General features: G+C 38.4%; 1 protein-coding gene across 4 annotated transcripts in view; it reads left to right on the top strand.

Moving 5' to 3' along the window:
• Positions 1-14,744, top strand: part of PLCB4 (phospholipase C beta 4) — a 130,015-nt gene that overhangs the window by 97,207 nt on the left and 18,064 nt on the right. For all 4 annotated transcript variants that reach the window (XM_009810153.2, XM_009810156.2, XM_009810154.2 and 1 more), the window contains 4 exons: positions 1,930-1,979; positions 2,096-2,161; positions 9,699-9,814; positions 14,362-14,437. In XM_009810153.2, coding sequence (XP_009808455.1) covers positions 1,930-1,979; positions 2,096-2,161; positions 9,699-9,814; positions 14,362-14,437 — 308 coding nt within the window. The remainder of the gene's footprint in view (positions 1-1,929; positions 1,980-2,095; positions 2,162-9,698; positions 9,815-14,361; positions 14,438-14,744) is intronic.

The following is a 14,744-nucleotide window of genomic DNA, read 5'->3' as shown; positions in this document are numbered from 1 at the left end:
AAAAGGAGCACTGACTGCTTTTGTTCTTAAACTTAAGCAGACATGGCTGAATACACACATGTGAAGGGATCTCTTGAGAAACAAGATGCCATTTCTCTGGAGTCACTTTTGGCAGTAAAACAGGTCGTCTCTGGCACCTGAACTCTTTCAAAGTTCTTCCCTGGTGTGAAACCCAGGTTATTTTATGAAGTTGAGGTGTTTTCACATTTCAGGTAACATCACCAAGATGCACAAGTATTAGTTTTGTTGTGCATTAATTAAGCATGAAATTTGCTGAGGTTGGCAACTAATTTCTGGTTGCCACAGACTCAGACCTGGTGAACAAAGTAAATGAGTCTGCATTTTAAAATAAAATCCTGAGGAATTTGTTTAGAACACAGCACGCCTGATGCAGCCCTGGTCTTAAAACTGAGATTTCAGTACTTATGCATTCTGGTCTGCAACCATTTGTATCCATATTCTCGCATGTTAAAATAGAGCTGTTCACTTTTATATCCCATGTAACGATCCTTATTTTGTATTACTTATCTTTATGTCCTTTTAAGATCGGAATAATTCTACCATTGTTACAATACACAGCTCACCTTGCTATTATAAATTATGTATCCAGCAAGACAGGGTGTCTGGGGAAGGCTTTCAATTGCACAAGAATTTGGGGGTTTTTTTGTTCTCTGACTTTCAGTAATCATTCAGTGATTCGTGTTTTTGAAAACTTCGGTCTCTATCTGTGCCTAAATCTATTCCACTAATGATAATACCGTATAATTGAGCAGAATCTTACGCTTCTATGAAAATAAAAAATTCATGTTCCCTAAGGAGATTGCCTACCTTCCCCCCCGCCTTTTTTTTTTTTACAGCATCTTAATGTTTTCCAGTTAAATTCACCTTAAAAGGCAGAAAGTCCTTTTCAAGGCAGGGGAAATCTTATAGTCCAAAGACACTATTAAGGACAGTTAACTAAATACGTTTGCGGTGTATTTATGTACAGGCGAACATTTCTGTGTAAAAACTCAGAAAAAACCTACGCATTACAGCTCTCATGGCATTGTATTTTTTTTAATGATTACATGTAGGATGTGCTTAGTAGTTTAAAAAAAAATCATAATATGTCACAAAGCATTTATTAAAGCATAAACATGAAATGAGATTGGTTTTTGTTTGCATTGCAGTTAAGGTGATCAAAATATATTTTCATTCATCTAAATAGTACTGTTAGTCTTGTATGATAGATTTGCTTGTTGTATTGAATTTTCATTAGAATTTTCACTTCGTGATTTTGTGTTTCTCCTCCATTTTTAACTCTCCTTTAGTCTTGGGAGTGTACTGTTGCTCCTTTTCTCATAGCCTGGTGTTAACCAAAATGCCCATTTTACATCCATTAACACACAGGCTGCAGGTAATTTTTCACTCCTACGATTCTTGTGTTTTAAATTGAGGAGAAGTAGTATACCTCAGGTAACCCTTTACGTAGTCACGTAGAACCTTACCCAAGAAGCCTCCCCCCTGAAGCTAGTGGTGCCAGAGCATTCTCTAGCTATGGACCAAAATTCTGAAGTTTGTGTGGTTCAATTTTAATGTACGTAAATGGTTTGCTGTGTTTTCAGAAAAGGAGCTTTTTAAATTCTTAGATTGCTGTGTTTTGACACTTCAGTCCAGAACTGTGAGAGATTAAAATACACTCATTGATTCATTTCTTTTTTCACAGGGCAATTCATTGAGCAGTGCATTTGAAAAGGAAATTAACTGTATCTTAGCTATATCTTGATGAATATTTCTCTCATTAAGCTGCGATCATTTTTTTTATGTGGTGAAAAATACTAATTAATTTCTAACTTAAATGTCAGTTTCTCTGATAAAACTCAAATTTAAAAGTATGAGATATACTAATATGTATGAAGTTTTAGATAAACTGTATCAATACCTTTCTAGGTATAGACCTTATTCCTCAAGTGAAGATAGAAGATTTAAAGCAAATGAAAGTAAGTATGGACACAAGCTTTTCAAAATGTGTTCCTAATTATTTAAGTAGCCAGGATTTTATCTGGTTAAAGTCACTATGACCACAGAAAAATTGATCCAATTTCTCTTTTTGTAGGCTTATATAAAGCATTTAAAGAAACAGCAGAAAGAGCTGAGTGCCTTGAAGAAGAAACATACAAAGGTATGATCACTGAGAGCTCTCTGAGCAACACGCTCGAACTGAAAAAAGTTGCAGCACTCACTAGCACAGACAGCTCCTAATTAACCTGCAGGGAAAAACTAAGGAACAGTAGTTGGACCACCAAGAAAAGCATATGTGTTTTAAATGTACTGAAATATGCTCCAGTGAGCAAATTTTCCCTTTAGCAACCCTTTGTATGTCTCCCTGAGTTTTGGTGCACGTTTTTTTGAGCCATATAAGCATCCAAAGCTCACCTTTTTCAGGTAGTGATTTTATCTAGCTCCCTCTTGCATGACATATTGACAGGCAGCTTGGAAAAAAAGGCAGTTATGATGTGAGAGGGTGCTGCATCGAAGACAGGCACTGGAGAAACTGTAAATCCGCCAAAGAGAACTGGAATGTGTAACTGCAAAATGAAATGCCCTATTCCTCCTTACTTATATCTATGTTAACCACTTTATAGTCAGCTTTTTGCTTGGTACTGTTGGCAGCGATGTCCCAAATACATACAACGCTATCACAAATATACTTCACATTAGAAAATCACAGCCAATTTTCTCCTGCCCTTTATCGGAAGAAAACTTATTACTCCTGTTACAGAAAGAGGCATAACAAGTGAAGAAAGTATCTTAGGTTCTGAATTTTCGCAATACATACGAATCCATTCTGGGCTGTTGGGGCAGTTATTCCCTTGCTCTCTTTGATTGCAGATTTCATTGCAGATTTGACATAATGTAGTTGCCTGGGCATTTTTAATACCAGTCTTTGTGTTTATTTTCATGACTGTTGTTTGAGCGTGGGACTCTGTCTGTACAATGAAGTATGAAGAAATTACTTTCAATAATTGGCACTTTTGTGGGGCTCTTAGTATTAAAAGTAGTATAAGAAAAATAAATATTTACATTTCAGACTCCTTACTGACTCTATGCAGAAGGGAAGTGAGTGATTTCTCTGTTTTAGTGTTGTGTGCAAAGCCCATGCTCAAGAAAAAGTGTCTGTCATCCACACTTCTGGGCATGGACAGTTTCTAAACCTTCACAGGGTTGAACTTTTACGGGACTTCTTATTTCTAAACACTACTTTCTCATTCGTTGGACAACATCCAGCAGTTTGCTATAGCAGCTTTTTGGAAATGAAAATGGTACAACGGTTACTTAGAAAACAGCCATACTCAATGATCTATGTTCCTGATAGATGTGACCCACAGCAATGTAAGGATATTTTAGCCAAGACTGCACTTGCAAATGTTAAAAAATTGATCCATCTGTTCAGGCTTGCACTTGCTTCCTCTAATCTGAAGAAAAAATTGCCAGCCACAATCTGAAAATGCCATGCACTCAGAAGGGCTTTCAGCATTAGCTCAAGCATAGCTATTTTGGGTCTGAGCCATCTTGTGTCCTGCTGGTCTTAAGTACAGAGTGCAGGTCTGTCCTAACAACAAAGTGCCTGTCTAGAGCATGCCTTGCTAAAGGCTCCAGTAAGGGCAACTTCTTGAATTTGGAGAGGAGAGTCTGAGCAGAATAGTGTGGCTGTATTTGCTCACAGATCATATTAGGGAAGTGCTTGGTGTACTCACAACCATTTTTAATGCATTTTATCAGCTGTGATGGAGCAGGAGAGCTATGCAGTTAGTTATCCATGATCAGCTTGAGGAAGCCTGTGTATTAAGCAGATTGAACTTAAAAGTTCCAGAAATAGGTTGACTCTCATTTAACCATAGAGACTCCAGAGATCTGGAGGAATAAGTAAACAGAAGAGAATTGTTCATGTTGTTTAAGGAAAGAAAAGTCCAGTACTTTTCCATCTAAAGTTGGCCTTGGAAGATGCGTTATGGAAAACAAATGCATGCAAGTGTGGAAAAGCGAGCAGGTTGAGAGGAAGGAGCTCTGATCTAAGCGGTGTAGGAGCTGCTCTGGTAGCCCTGGGCAGAGCTAGCTAAGGAAGGTGACAGCAGTAGGGGTCTTTTTTACTGACAGCATCCACTCTGTGTAGAGAAGTATTAGCAGCTCTGCTGAAATGCTGGCTGGCAGAGGTTGGTTGCTCTGTATGTAAACACATCAGTCTGTTTTCTCAGGGTATAGGACTGTTAGAGACACCACATTTCCAGATTAATACAAAAATTAACTGGTGTAAGTCTTTTCAGGATGCTACACACTCTCTCTGTGTATTTCTTTGATGCTATCTTTCTTTTTGTTTAATTCTGTTCAGTGTTTCAGCCATTTTGACTCCAGCGGCACAATAAAATTCTCCTAACATCCCTCTGCGTATTATGACTAATTTGTTTTTCCTACATGGCATAGCTCCTTACAACTGCAATACCCAGTATACACACACACAGAGACATATCCCATACTGTGACTTCACTTTATGACGGTGTTGTTATGAATCTGTTTTTTTTAAGAGAAGGATGTTTGGGCATATGTTCACTGTTCCTTTTTTCACTTTTGTGTAGGAAAAATAAGACATCTAGTCTAAGTAGGCTAGAGATCATTAGATTGGTGGGAAGAGCACTATTCTTAGTATTACCATTACTAGGCAGCCAGTCTGTGACTGATACAATTGAATTTGCCCATTCCCTAATGTCAGATCAGTGGCTTGCAAAAAAATGCAGAATTTTGGATTTCACAAAGTCTATGAATAGTTAAGAATTGAGATTTTACTCAGGATTGAGAATCATGTAAAAGGTACATATATAAAGCTCTGCAAATACAGGGCAATGCCGTTAAAGAAATCCTGAAGGATTGTAAGGAAATAATAAAGCACGTAGAAATTAAAGGCAGGACAAACTGTAGTGAATACTGGAGAATGTCAATATTTCACAGCAAGTTTAGTTTCAGACTCAGTGTACAAGTATAGTTTCTCCACTTCAGAAGAACCCGTTCAGTTCTGCGACAGAGCTGTTGCCTCTAGTTTTTGAACCCAATCCTCTGCTTAGTTTGCAGCCTTAGTTTTGTTAAAGAACAGATGATCGCTCTTGTGAGTAAAGAACATGATCCAAACCTCAGCCCATTTACTTGCATTGTGAACTAGTTTCACCTAACAGGGCATTCTGAATCTGGGATGAGACAGGTCACCGTGAGAAACAGTGTGGGTTTGCCAGATATGCAAAGAACATGGGACATAATTCTTTAAAAAGGGGGGAAAAAAGCCAAGGAGTGGGAAGCTAACACAGATTTCTTTGATGATACCATGAGAAATACAGTATTTTTAGGGGGGAACGTGTTGCAAGGATTATATGTAAATCTTTGTAGTTAAACTCCTAGGGCAAATTCTTTGTCATCTGATGGACAGCGAGCAAAGCTGGTCCTATAGGCTGGGACAGGGAGAGGAAAAAATGAGTAAGTGTCCCTGTCGAGAAATGAGTGAGCTTTCTCAAGAATCCTCACATTCACAAAGGGAATTTGGAAAAAAACATTACGTGTCAAGAAACGACTGTCAGCATTATCTTATCGCCTGAGATTATTGAGGTGCTACAGGAATCAGTGGGATCTGAGAAGCTGGTACCAGAAAGACAAGGCCCCTGGGATCCTGTCTGCGTGACAGATTTCATCATGGTCATGTTCTGTCGCTTTAAAGTAGATGAGCAGCTGCTGCGAGGAGTTTGAGGCTGTTGGCCCATGAATGAATTGTGTTCTTTTACATCATCTGTAATACTGCCATTATTTAAGGGACAGTAAGGCAGGAGCAGCAAGATCTTCAAAAGTACAGAAAGCAACAAATAATTTCTGTCCTTCATGGGTCTGTTTAAAATCCAGGCATGTGGAATGCACCTTTTTGACACCAGCAGACAGGACTGCCAACAAGCAAAACAGAATACTTTTGTAGTGGCACTTATTTTGCAAGCAATCAACTTCTGATGCTGTGGTATTCCTTTTGTTTGACTTTTGAAGAACAGTGGCAAATTAACATAATGATGACCATGTAAAAAAAATTCCATGTTAGTAATAACTTTCTCTTGAATCTTAGGTCTGGTAACCTGTGCTTTTGGTGATTTTTAAAATAATATGTCCAGCCACTTCTGTATATTGCAGAAATGTTTTTCTTTAAACAATGCATTCATAAAAAAACTACACTGGGCAGCTTTTGAAATAAAGTATTTCCTGCCTACATTCCCTGCAGTAACTTTAATCTCCCAGCATAAGTATTACTGTGCAATTGCAGAATGGCTGATGTGTCTGGATGATATCTGATGGCTTGTGTCTTTTTTTTATTGAGTTAGATCTTGAGTACTATTTAGGTAAATGATCTGGGGTGGCATCACAGGTAGATGGGCTATGAAGGCAAGGAGATGTGCATATATGAGAGTCTCAAGTCACTGATTTAATCTGTTAGCAGCCTGCTTCTATGGGCCCCTACTGAATTTTAGTATTTTACAGAGATGTCACATAGTTTTTATTCTTCTTGGGTTAGACAGAAGAGGAAGGATCGTGAGGGATTATCTTGATATATTCTCTAACACTCAACAGCACAACAGATTATTGTGGTACACAGTTCTAGTGGTTTCAGACAAGACAGTGACAGTCAGAAGTGCCCCCTTAAAGAATTTAATGTGGCCATAGACAGTAACCAGAATTGCATAATTACCACCCAAAAATATAAATCCCAGCATTCATCTCCTGCACATTTATATTGACATTGAATATATGTACTGTTTGAAATAAAGCCTAGTACAAAAAGAACATAAAAAAAGATCTCCATTTCACAATGCAAAAGCAGCAGTACAAAAGACAATGAGACTCTAGATTAATAAGGTTCTGCAGAATGGATTGTTGATTTGGAAATGATAGTTTCTTTTTCTTTATTTCCTCATTTTTGTATTCTGTAATGAGAATCCTCCAGACTTCAGTTTTCAGTTGTACACAGGAGCATTTGTGTTGCTTTAGGGAGATACCATGCAGAAATAACAGTTTGTATTGTAGGAACTTACTTCCTCTTCTCTTCAATAGACTGAATTGATTTCTGCCCCCGTCCTCCCCCCCGTCCCCCTTAATGGAATTATATATGATTCTTTACTTTTTTCCCCATGGGTAGTCTTGCTGTGGTTTGAGTCTTTTCATATCAATTAGGTGGCCTCTCAGAACCCTGACTGAACTGTGGCTTCAGTTTATAATACAATCATTAAATGTAAATTGTGAATATTTTCATGTGAAAGGCGTGTGAATTCAAACTGCACATTCAGCAGACTTGAGGAAATCATGAGAGACCTAGCTGAGGAGACTTTTATCTGCAAACGTATTATAAATCAATCTAACACGCATTACCACCTGAAACTTTGTTTGCATCTGAAAACAAAATATACTGAGGGTATTTTAAGGTGCTACAAAACCACTAGTATTTCTTCTAATCTTGACAGAAGTTTGGGACGCAGCATCTAGCTGTGATGAATTTTCCTTGAGCATAGACAGAAAGTCAAACTCATATCAGCTAACCCATTTTAAATAGTGTTCCAGGGGTTGAAGGTCATATAATTCAAGGGACCTCTGGTAGGGAGTTGACTCCTCGTACTCTTTGTGCCTTGCATGTGGAGGTTGTTTGTAGCCTATCTTCCTCTTCCAGCTCTGTTTATATTGTGCACAAACAAGTGCATGTTCCATGAACCGGATGGGGAGGAGGACCGGGGAAGGAAATGAGGGGGATATGGTCCACCATATATCTGTTTCAGATGCAAGATAGAGTTCTGTGTGAGCAGTATGTAGCAGTAGAGGGGAGTCTGCAAAAGATAACAGTGGGTTTGCGATAAAGAGGGAATGCTTAAATCGTGGTTGTCCTGAGGGAAAAGCAGGGATTCTAGCTCTACGTGATGTGCCCTCCCAGGTTATGGAGGAGTGTCGCATGAGTGGGCAGATGCCTCATGCTTTGCAATGTTTGTGCTTAGTCTTTTATAGCAAGAATTGTATTGTTCTGTTTATCTAGGGGAGAGTGGGTAGTTTGAGAGATGCTCTCAGTTACTTCATCTGCCGCTGGCTGGTGCTGTCTAGCTTATGTCATTCTCTTTTCTGTCCCTATATTTTCCTAGCTGGTTAGTCAGTGTAAAAACTCCCTGGTGAAGCTGGCATGTTTTAATGTTGATGGAGTCTATTTGTTTCCCTTTAAATCCTCTGTACAACAGAAAATTCAGTTCCTCACTCTAAATACAAAATTTGGAAGCTGTACGCCTTCCCCAGGGAAGCGCTTGGCAGATACTGGAGTGCTCGAATACAGCCCAGGCTAGATTTTTAAAAGCATCACGACATTTGTATTAATGTTTTAAAGTGAATGTAAAAGTCTTTAATTAGTATTTTTAGAGGAAGAAACAGTGATAAGGCAAACACAGGTGTATAGAAAATAATAACAAAGAGCAGTAGAATAGCGAAGATAAAATAAATGCAAAATGAGCTATAAAGCAAAATAGAGATGAAGTCTTGGAAGAGGCCATATTAATTAATGCAAGGCTTTTTGTCACAATTAGATAAAATGTGGAGCAATTTTATATTAATAAAATAACGTAAATTCACAAACAGCAACTTTTCCTATTGCAATGTAAATTCAATATTTAGTCCTCTCCGAGGTAGTTAAATATTTGCATCATTATGAGCAGCTGTTCTGATAAAGAAGAATACGAAGTCAAGTTCAATAACGAAGTCTACATGTAAGCACTAAGTGAAGAGTGTTGTTTCTGGTACAGTCTTGTAATGGAAAGGAACTGTCTGTATGCTAGACCCAAGTGTGTCACATGCATTAGTGATTCATCTTTTCATCATAGGAACAGGTTTTTTTCCTCCCCTTCCATAGATAACCTCCTCTGCCACTTCACCAATAACTACAGTAGTGACAGCAGGTTAGGACTGATGTGTAAGACTCCACAGGTAGCCCTATATGTCCAGTTTATCAGCATGTGCTGTCTTGTTTGGGGGGGAAAAACAGGGCGCAATGGTTACTTGCAGTCTGCATGTGTAGTTGAAAGTCGTATTGCACAGCTTACTGTCGCTTGGAAAGGGAGATGCTCTGAAACAAGGTGGAATTTCTTAATTATAAGATTGCTGCTGCCATTAGGAGTCACAGGCCAGATCTTCAGAATGTCACTTGTTAATGATTTGATTTTTAGCCAATGTTTGGACTTGGAGCTGTTTGATTTGCAGTGGCCAAGGGGCTAGCACCGTATTCAGTATGAGATACGTAGGGGAAAGGGGGACTGCGTTGAGTTTTGTTCTCCTCTGCATTCAGAAACTTTGAATGATATGATCTGAGCTTGTAAATCTGATTTTTTACATTGCACTTAAATGGACATTTATGCAAAAAGATTACATTTTTTCCCATCATTCTTTTGTTTTAAGGTATACCATATTTTTAAGGTCTACTACAGATTTTCATTTTTCAAACAAAGAAGAAATGTTTTAACACTTATGGTGGAATATCTGGAACCTTTAATACCAGATGGCTAAACCAGATTAAATTCCATTGTCAAAGTTACCTGTTCGTACACTGATATTTTTACACTGTAAGAAAACTAAACATTAAAAATCCAGCAACCTAATTGTAAGGTCCTACTGTTTTCCAGGAGCACAGCGCTATGCAGAAGTTGCACTGCACACAAATTGACAAAATAGTGGCACAATATGATAAAGAAAAGGTATCATACGAGAAAATGTTAGAGAAGGCAATCAAGAAGAAGGGGTAAGATATCATTTTAAAATTTTTTTTTTAGACTTAAAATAGATTTTATGCTTTTGTGGTCTGGAATAAAACATTCATAAAAAGGTCATTCAGATGAATGAATTGCAGCTTGAACCAGCATCCTACATCAAACTGAGTATGAGCTGCTTGAAGGCTCTAGCAGTGGGCCATAAATGTTGTACTCAATTTGCCTTTCTCTAGTCTTCTACTATCAGAGTTTTAAAAGTAAAAGTGAAGGAGTTGCCTCAAATTTTTATTTCTGTGGTCTGATCTCGTCTCACTGCATTCCCCAGGGAATGTCACTGGTGTGTTCAGTGAGAGTAGACTTAAGGTCCTCAGTAGCTCTAATGACCAGAAAGTAGCAATGATTTGATTTTGGGGAAAAAGCTGCCTTCTAAATCTTGAACATTTTATTAGAATAATAGAGTTTTGCTGTGCTGTCAAGTTGAAGTTTCTTTTTAACAACAAAATCTTCAGATCCTCAGCTGGGATAAATCAGTATTACTCCTTTGACTTGAGTGAAGCTGTTTCAGTTTGCACTAGCTGATGGTCTGGGATATTATCCGTGTGAATCTCTTAATTGTCCCAGAAAAGTTCCTGGAAGATGCTGGTGACTTTAATAAAATGTCCCTCTTACAGTCCCATTTGGAATTATGTAGCAGGACGTGCTGTTTCCTTGCTGCTATTGTGTAACCTGGCAGCAAGCAGTTTCTCCGTTCCACCTTTCACCCGATGACTGGCATTTCATTGAGACAGCAGTTTATACTATAATACTGTGACCTATGGCAGGAGTTACTTTATTTAGTTCTATACCAAGCTATGCTAACAGTTAGCCTTAATTTCATATTGTTGTCATCTGGCAACAACAACTGGCAACCAACTCACTCACTGAATACTGAACATAGATGCCTCTTTGGCATTGGATTCTTCCATAAATACTTCTTGTTTTATAAATTATTTGGAATGGCAGTGGTTTTTGAGTGTGCATGTTATAAACTTGCAACGGAACAGAAATAGAACTGTCAGAAGTAAACAAGGTAAGGAGAATTCTCCTCCCTAAATTACTAAAAGCTCACAAACTCTTTAAAAAGCTCACGTTGGTTTTTTGTCCAAGAAAGGAGAACTGTAGGCACCCAAATACTTCTAATCCAAGTAGTTCCTTCCAGAAAATTACTACTTCTCCAAACAGAGTGGGAACAAATACAGGACTGATTAATTTAATGTGGCTTTGAATCAATTTCCATTGAATATAACACAGCAGAAGGTTATTGATATAGCTGGATTTATACTTACAGTCAGGGTATTTACTACAGTGGCAGTGAACTAAGCCTTGGACATCACACCATAATTGTTGTTGGGGGAGAAAGGCTTCCCCGTGCTCTTGGTATTTAAGAATCTCGTATCACAAGAGTCATGAATCAGTATTCCTGTTGGCCTGAGAAGAAGCCAGTGCCCCTGCCTGTCTAGGCAAAAAAGCAAATGAAGGTGCATCAGAAAGTTAAAGGTGGTGATGGCTGTCTCTGTGCAGTGAAAAGGGGAAAGCGCTGGGTAACAATGCTTTCCAGAGTAACCCCAAATGGGACAAGTATAAAAGTAGTTAATAATTTGATTCCCAGTTTGAGAACACTTCATTGGCTACTTGCAGTGTCTTTTCTTAATTTTGTAACACTTCTCTCATGGACGCCAAAGCCTTTATGATAGTTAGAAATGATCATAGAAAGTTTAAAAAAAACCCAACAGGTTGGAAATGACTACTCCAGAAGCAGATCCAATACACAGCCAAACACTGTTCCTTGCCATGACTCCCTGCTTTCCATGGACTCCAGAGCTCTCAGTCATCTGATTGCTCTTCAGTGTTACAAGACTAACTAACTACTGGTATGTGATTAACAGCCAAATCAAATCCAGTATCAGCACAGACTTTCGGTGAAAACACTTTTTAATTCTGTATCAAAGTGTTTTAAAGGCTTCCTTCAGGGTCATTGTGTATGCAGCCCTGAAAGCTCATTCAGCAAGGTACTTATGCACGCACTTCTCCTCACCCCAACTGTGCCGTATATTTAAGAACGTGCTTAGAAGTGAACACATTGGTTGAGACTTAAAGACTTTATTGAACTGAAACGTTCTGATGAATAAGGGCTCCTGGGTTCAGTGAGTACAGGACATGCTCCATTTCTTTGGCTATCATTTTAGAACTTTTACAAGCACTAAAAATTGTAAAAGAACATGTAAAATGTGTTTTCAAGGTATTCATATTGAAGTTGTCAGATACTTCCTGAAAAAAAGGCCTTTTGATAGATGTATAGAAGACTTTCTCTTCTGATTTTGTTGTGCAGTTTTTCATGGTCCAAGTCTGCCACGTGGTGTGACAAATGTCAACTGCATATTGTTCAGCAAAGTAGAATTTTTTTAATCACATGTTAATTCACTGACAGATGGACAGGATTTTGCTCCCTGTTCTCTTTCTGTTGTACACTTAAAATGCTTACAAATCTTGGAGAGGCTAATGTGGATACATATGCTTGTGTTCCCACTTTGAAATGGAGTTGAGGGCACTTGAAGACCCTTCTGATGTATCGGGACTGTCCAGAAATTCAAGTGTACGTGTGTGCGTGAGCATGGACATGTGACGTTGGGTTGGGCTGTCCCTGGGTATTTGTTCCCAGCTGTGACTCGATGGTTTAACCATGGACTATGCCACTGCAGTTGGGGACAATTCTCATTATGTCCAGCCTGGCTGGAAGTTGCCTTGAGATGTAACGAAAGCTGAATTTCCAGAGAAGGGATCAGTTGGTGGTTTTGATGTCTGGGATTCTGAAAAGTCCAGTGATTGAACCAATTAGACTAATTTGGGTTAAAATATGTTTGATTCACCTAAGAAGCAGTCTCTTTCATAGTGTATGACAAATCATACATGAATTATAGCCAGACTCTGATTGCAGCTACCCACATGCATAATCAAAGACACTTTCTTTCCAGCTGTTTTGTTTTTCAGGCAGAGGTAACAGCGGTCAGAACCTGTCTCTATGCCTTTGTGTTACTTCCAAAGTGTCAAATGAGTTTTAGAAAACTCTACAAAAATTTTCTTGCCATGGCTAGAAAATAAATGACTAGTCCTTCTCGTAGCCCTTGAAAACACAAGGCACATCACACTAGTATTTTCAGTAAGGGCTTTCCTGGTACTGTTTGATGATAAAATTTTTTGCTAATTTCCGTAAGTTTAGCAGTACTTTGATATTAAAAGAGGATTTAAACTTGTTAAGAGTTTCATAAATCTCCTTTTCTAGAGCAAACATGGATTAATGTTACTGCAGTCAAGCAATAACCATTCTTATTAGGGCCAGCTTCAGATGATAAAATGAATGTGGCTCCATCCACTCAGTGGAGTTACACCATTTTACATCAGTGGATAATCCGACACAGAAATATTACAGTGTTGTTAAAATAGACTCCTCTCAATATAGTGTATTATTCCAGACAAAAAACTAGGGACTTCCAACATGCGAATGTGTATTCTGTTGTAAAAACCCTTCACTGCAAAAAAGGAAACAAGTAAACTGGTAAAGATGGAGCTTGTCAGCCTTCAAAAATGTATTGACTTTGGTGAGACAGCAATTGCAATTCCTGTTGTAGCTGCAATGGAATAGTTTTTCTGTACATCCATCCCACCCAGTGCATGGCCCAAGTAATTGGGCTTAGTGAAGGAAATTCTGTGGGTGAGAGGTAGAAGTTGTCTATCTCCCAACCCACGGGCATGTCCGGGGAGCTTCAGCGTGGGCCCTCTGCAAGCATTTTACCAGCCTGTTCCTTAGAATCATGTACGCCTCCTGCATTAAACAAGCTTTGCAACTTGCATTCAACCCCATTAACTTTACCCAAACACGAAGGCCATGCTGTATTCAGCTTGTTGCAGGAGTGAGGGCTGTCTTCAAGACTTGTTGCTTTCCAAGTCATAGAAGGTATCTCATGGCTTGGATTCATCCATATGGGTTGGTGTGATCTGCAAGGGTAATGAGGCCCCCTTCTTTGCAACCCATTCACTTCTGTTTTCTCACAGAGGGGCACTTACACTTTCAATAGGCGTTCAAATTTAGTATGCCCAAATTGCCCTGTGAGGTAGTTATTCAAATTACTTCTTTTTCTCTGCCTCAAACTAACAAAAAGCAGCAAAAAATACTTTTAAAACAGAGGATAAAATCATGGCAAGGCAATTAATATGCCTGTAAGTTTTCAGGCAGAAACTGGTTTCTCTTGGCAAGGTATTTTAAGCTTGGAAAAGGAACCAAGTACCATAAATGGAGATGCTTGACATATCCTCAGCAACAGAATAATTGCTGGGCCAACCTAGAATTAATCGTGTGGTGTTTGAATTGAATGATCATTAATCCAACAATATTTTGTAAGTTGTGAATAAATTGCCAGAAGAAATAATTTCATTCCAATACGCTGCAGCACTTCAACTTTGATTAACATTTTAATTAGTAAGAGCTGACTGAATGGGAAGATGTTTAACTTGTGGCACACATTTGCAATTTTCCTTTTTTTAGAGGAAGTAATTGTCTTGAATTGAAGAAAGAAACGGAAATTAAAATTCAGACACTAACATCAGATCACAAATCTAAGGTAAGCAAACAGCCAATTTTAACACATGCAACATCTGAAAGAGAGATTTTGAGACCCAAGCGGTAGTTAATTTTCTTGGAAGCACATGAATGATTTTCAGCAATAATAACACGTTGAAAAGAATGGGAGTAATTGAGTGTCTAAAAATGTTTCTTAAAAAAAATTTTTAAAAAGCACAACGTCAATTTCCTGCCCTTTTAAAATGATTGAAGAAAGTGCCATATTCATGCCTCATGAAACTAAACTGGTCATTTGTGTCAGTTCTAGCTAAACAAAGAGATGAATATGTTCTGTATGAAATTTGGAT

Source organism: Gavia stellata, chromosome 23 (assembly GCF_030936135.1).
Source record: "Gavia stellata isolate bGavSte3 chromosome 23, bGavSte3.hap2, whole genome shotgun sequence".
In the NCBI taxonomy this organism is placed as follows: Eukaryota; Metazoa; Chordata; class Aves; order Gaviiformes; family Gaviidae; genus Gavia; species Gavia stellata.
The sequence above is the reverse complement of the archived record's forward strand: the minus strand, read 5'-3'. Positions and strand labels throughout refer to the sequence as shown.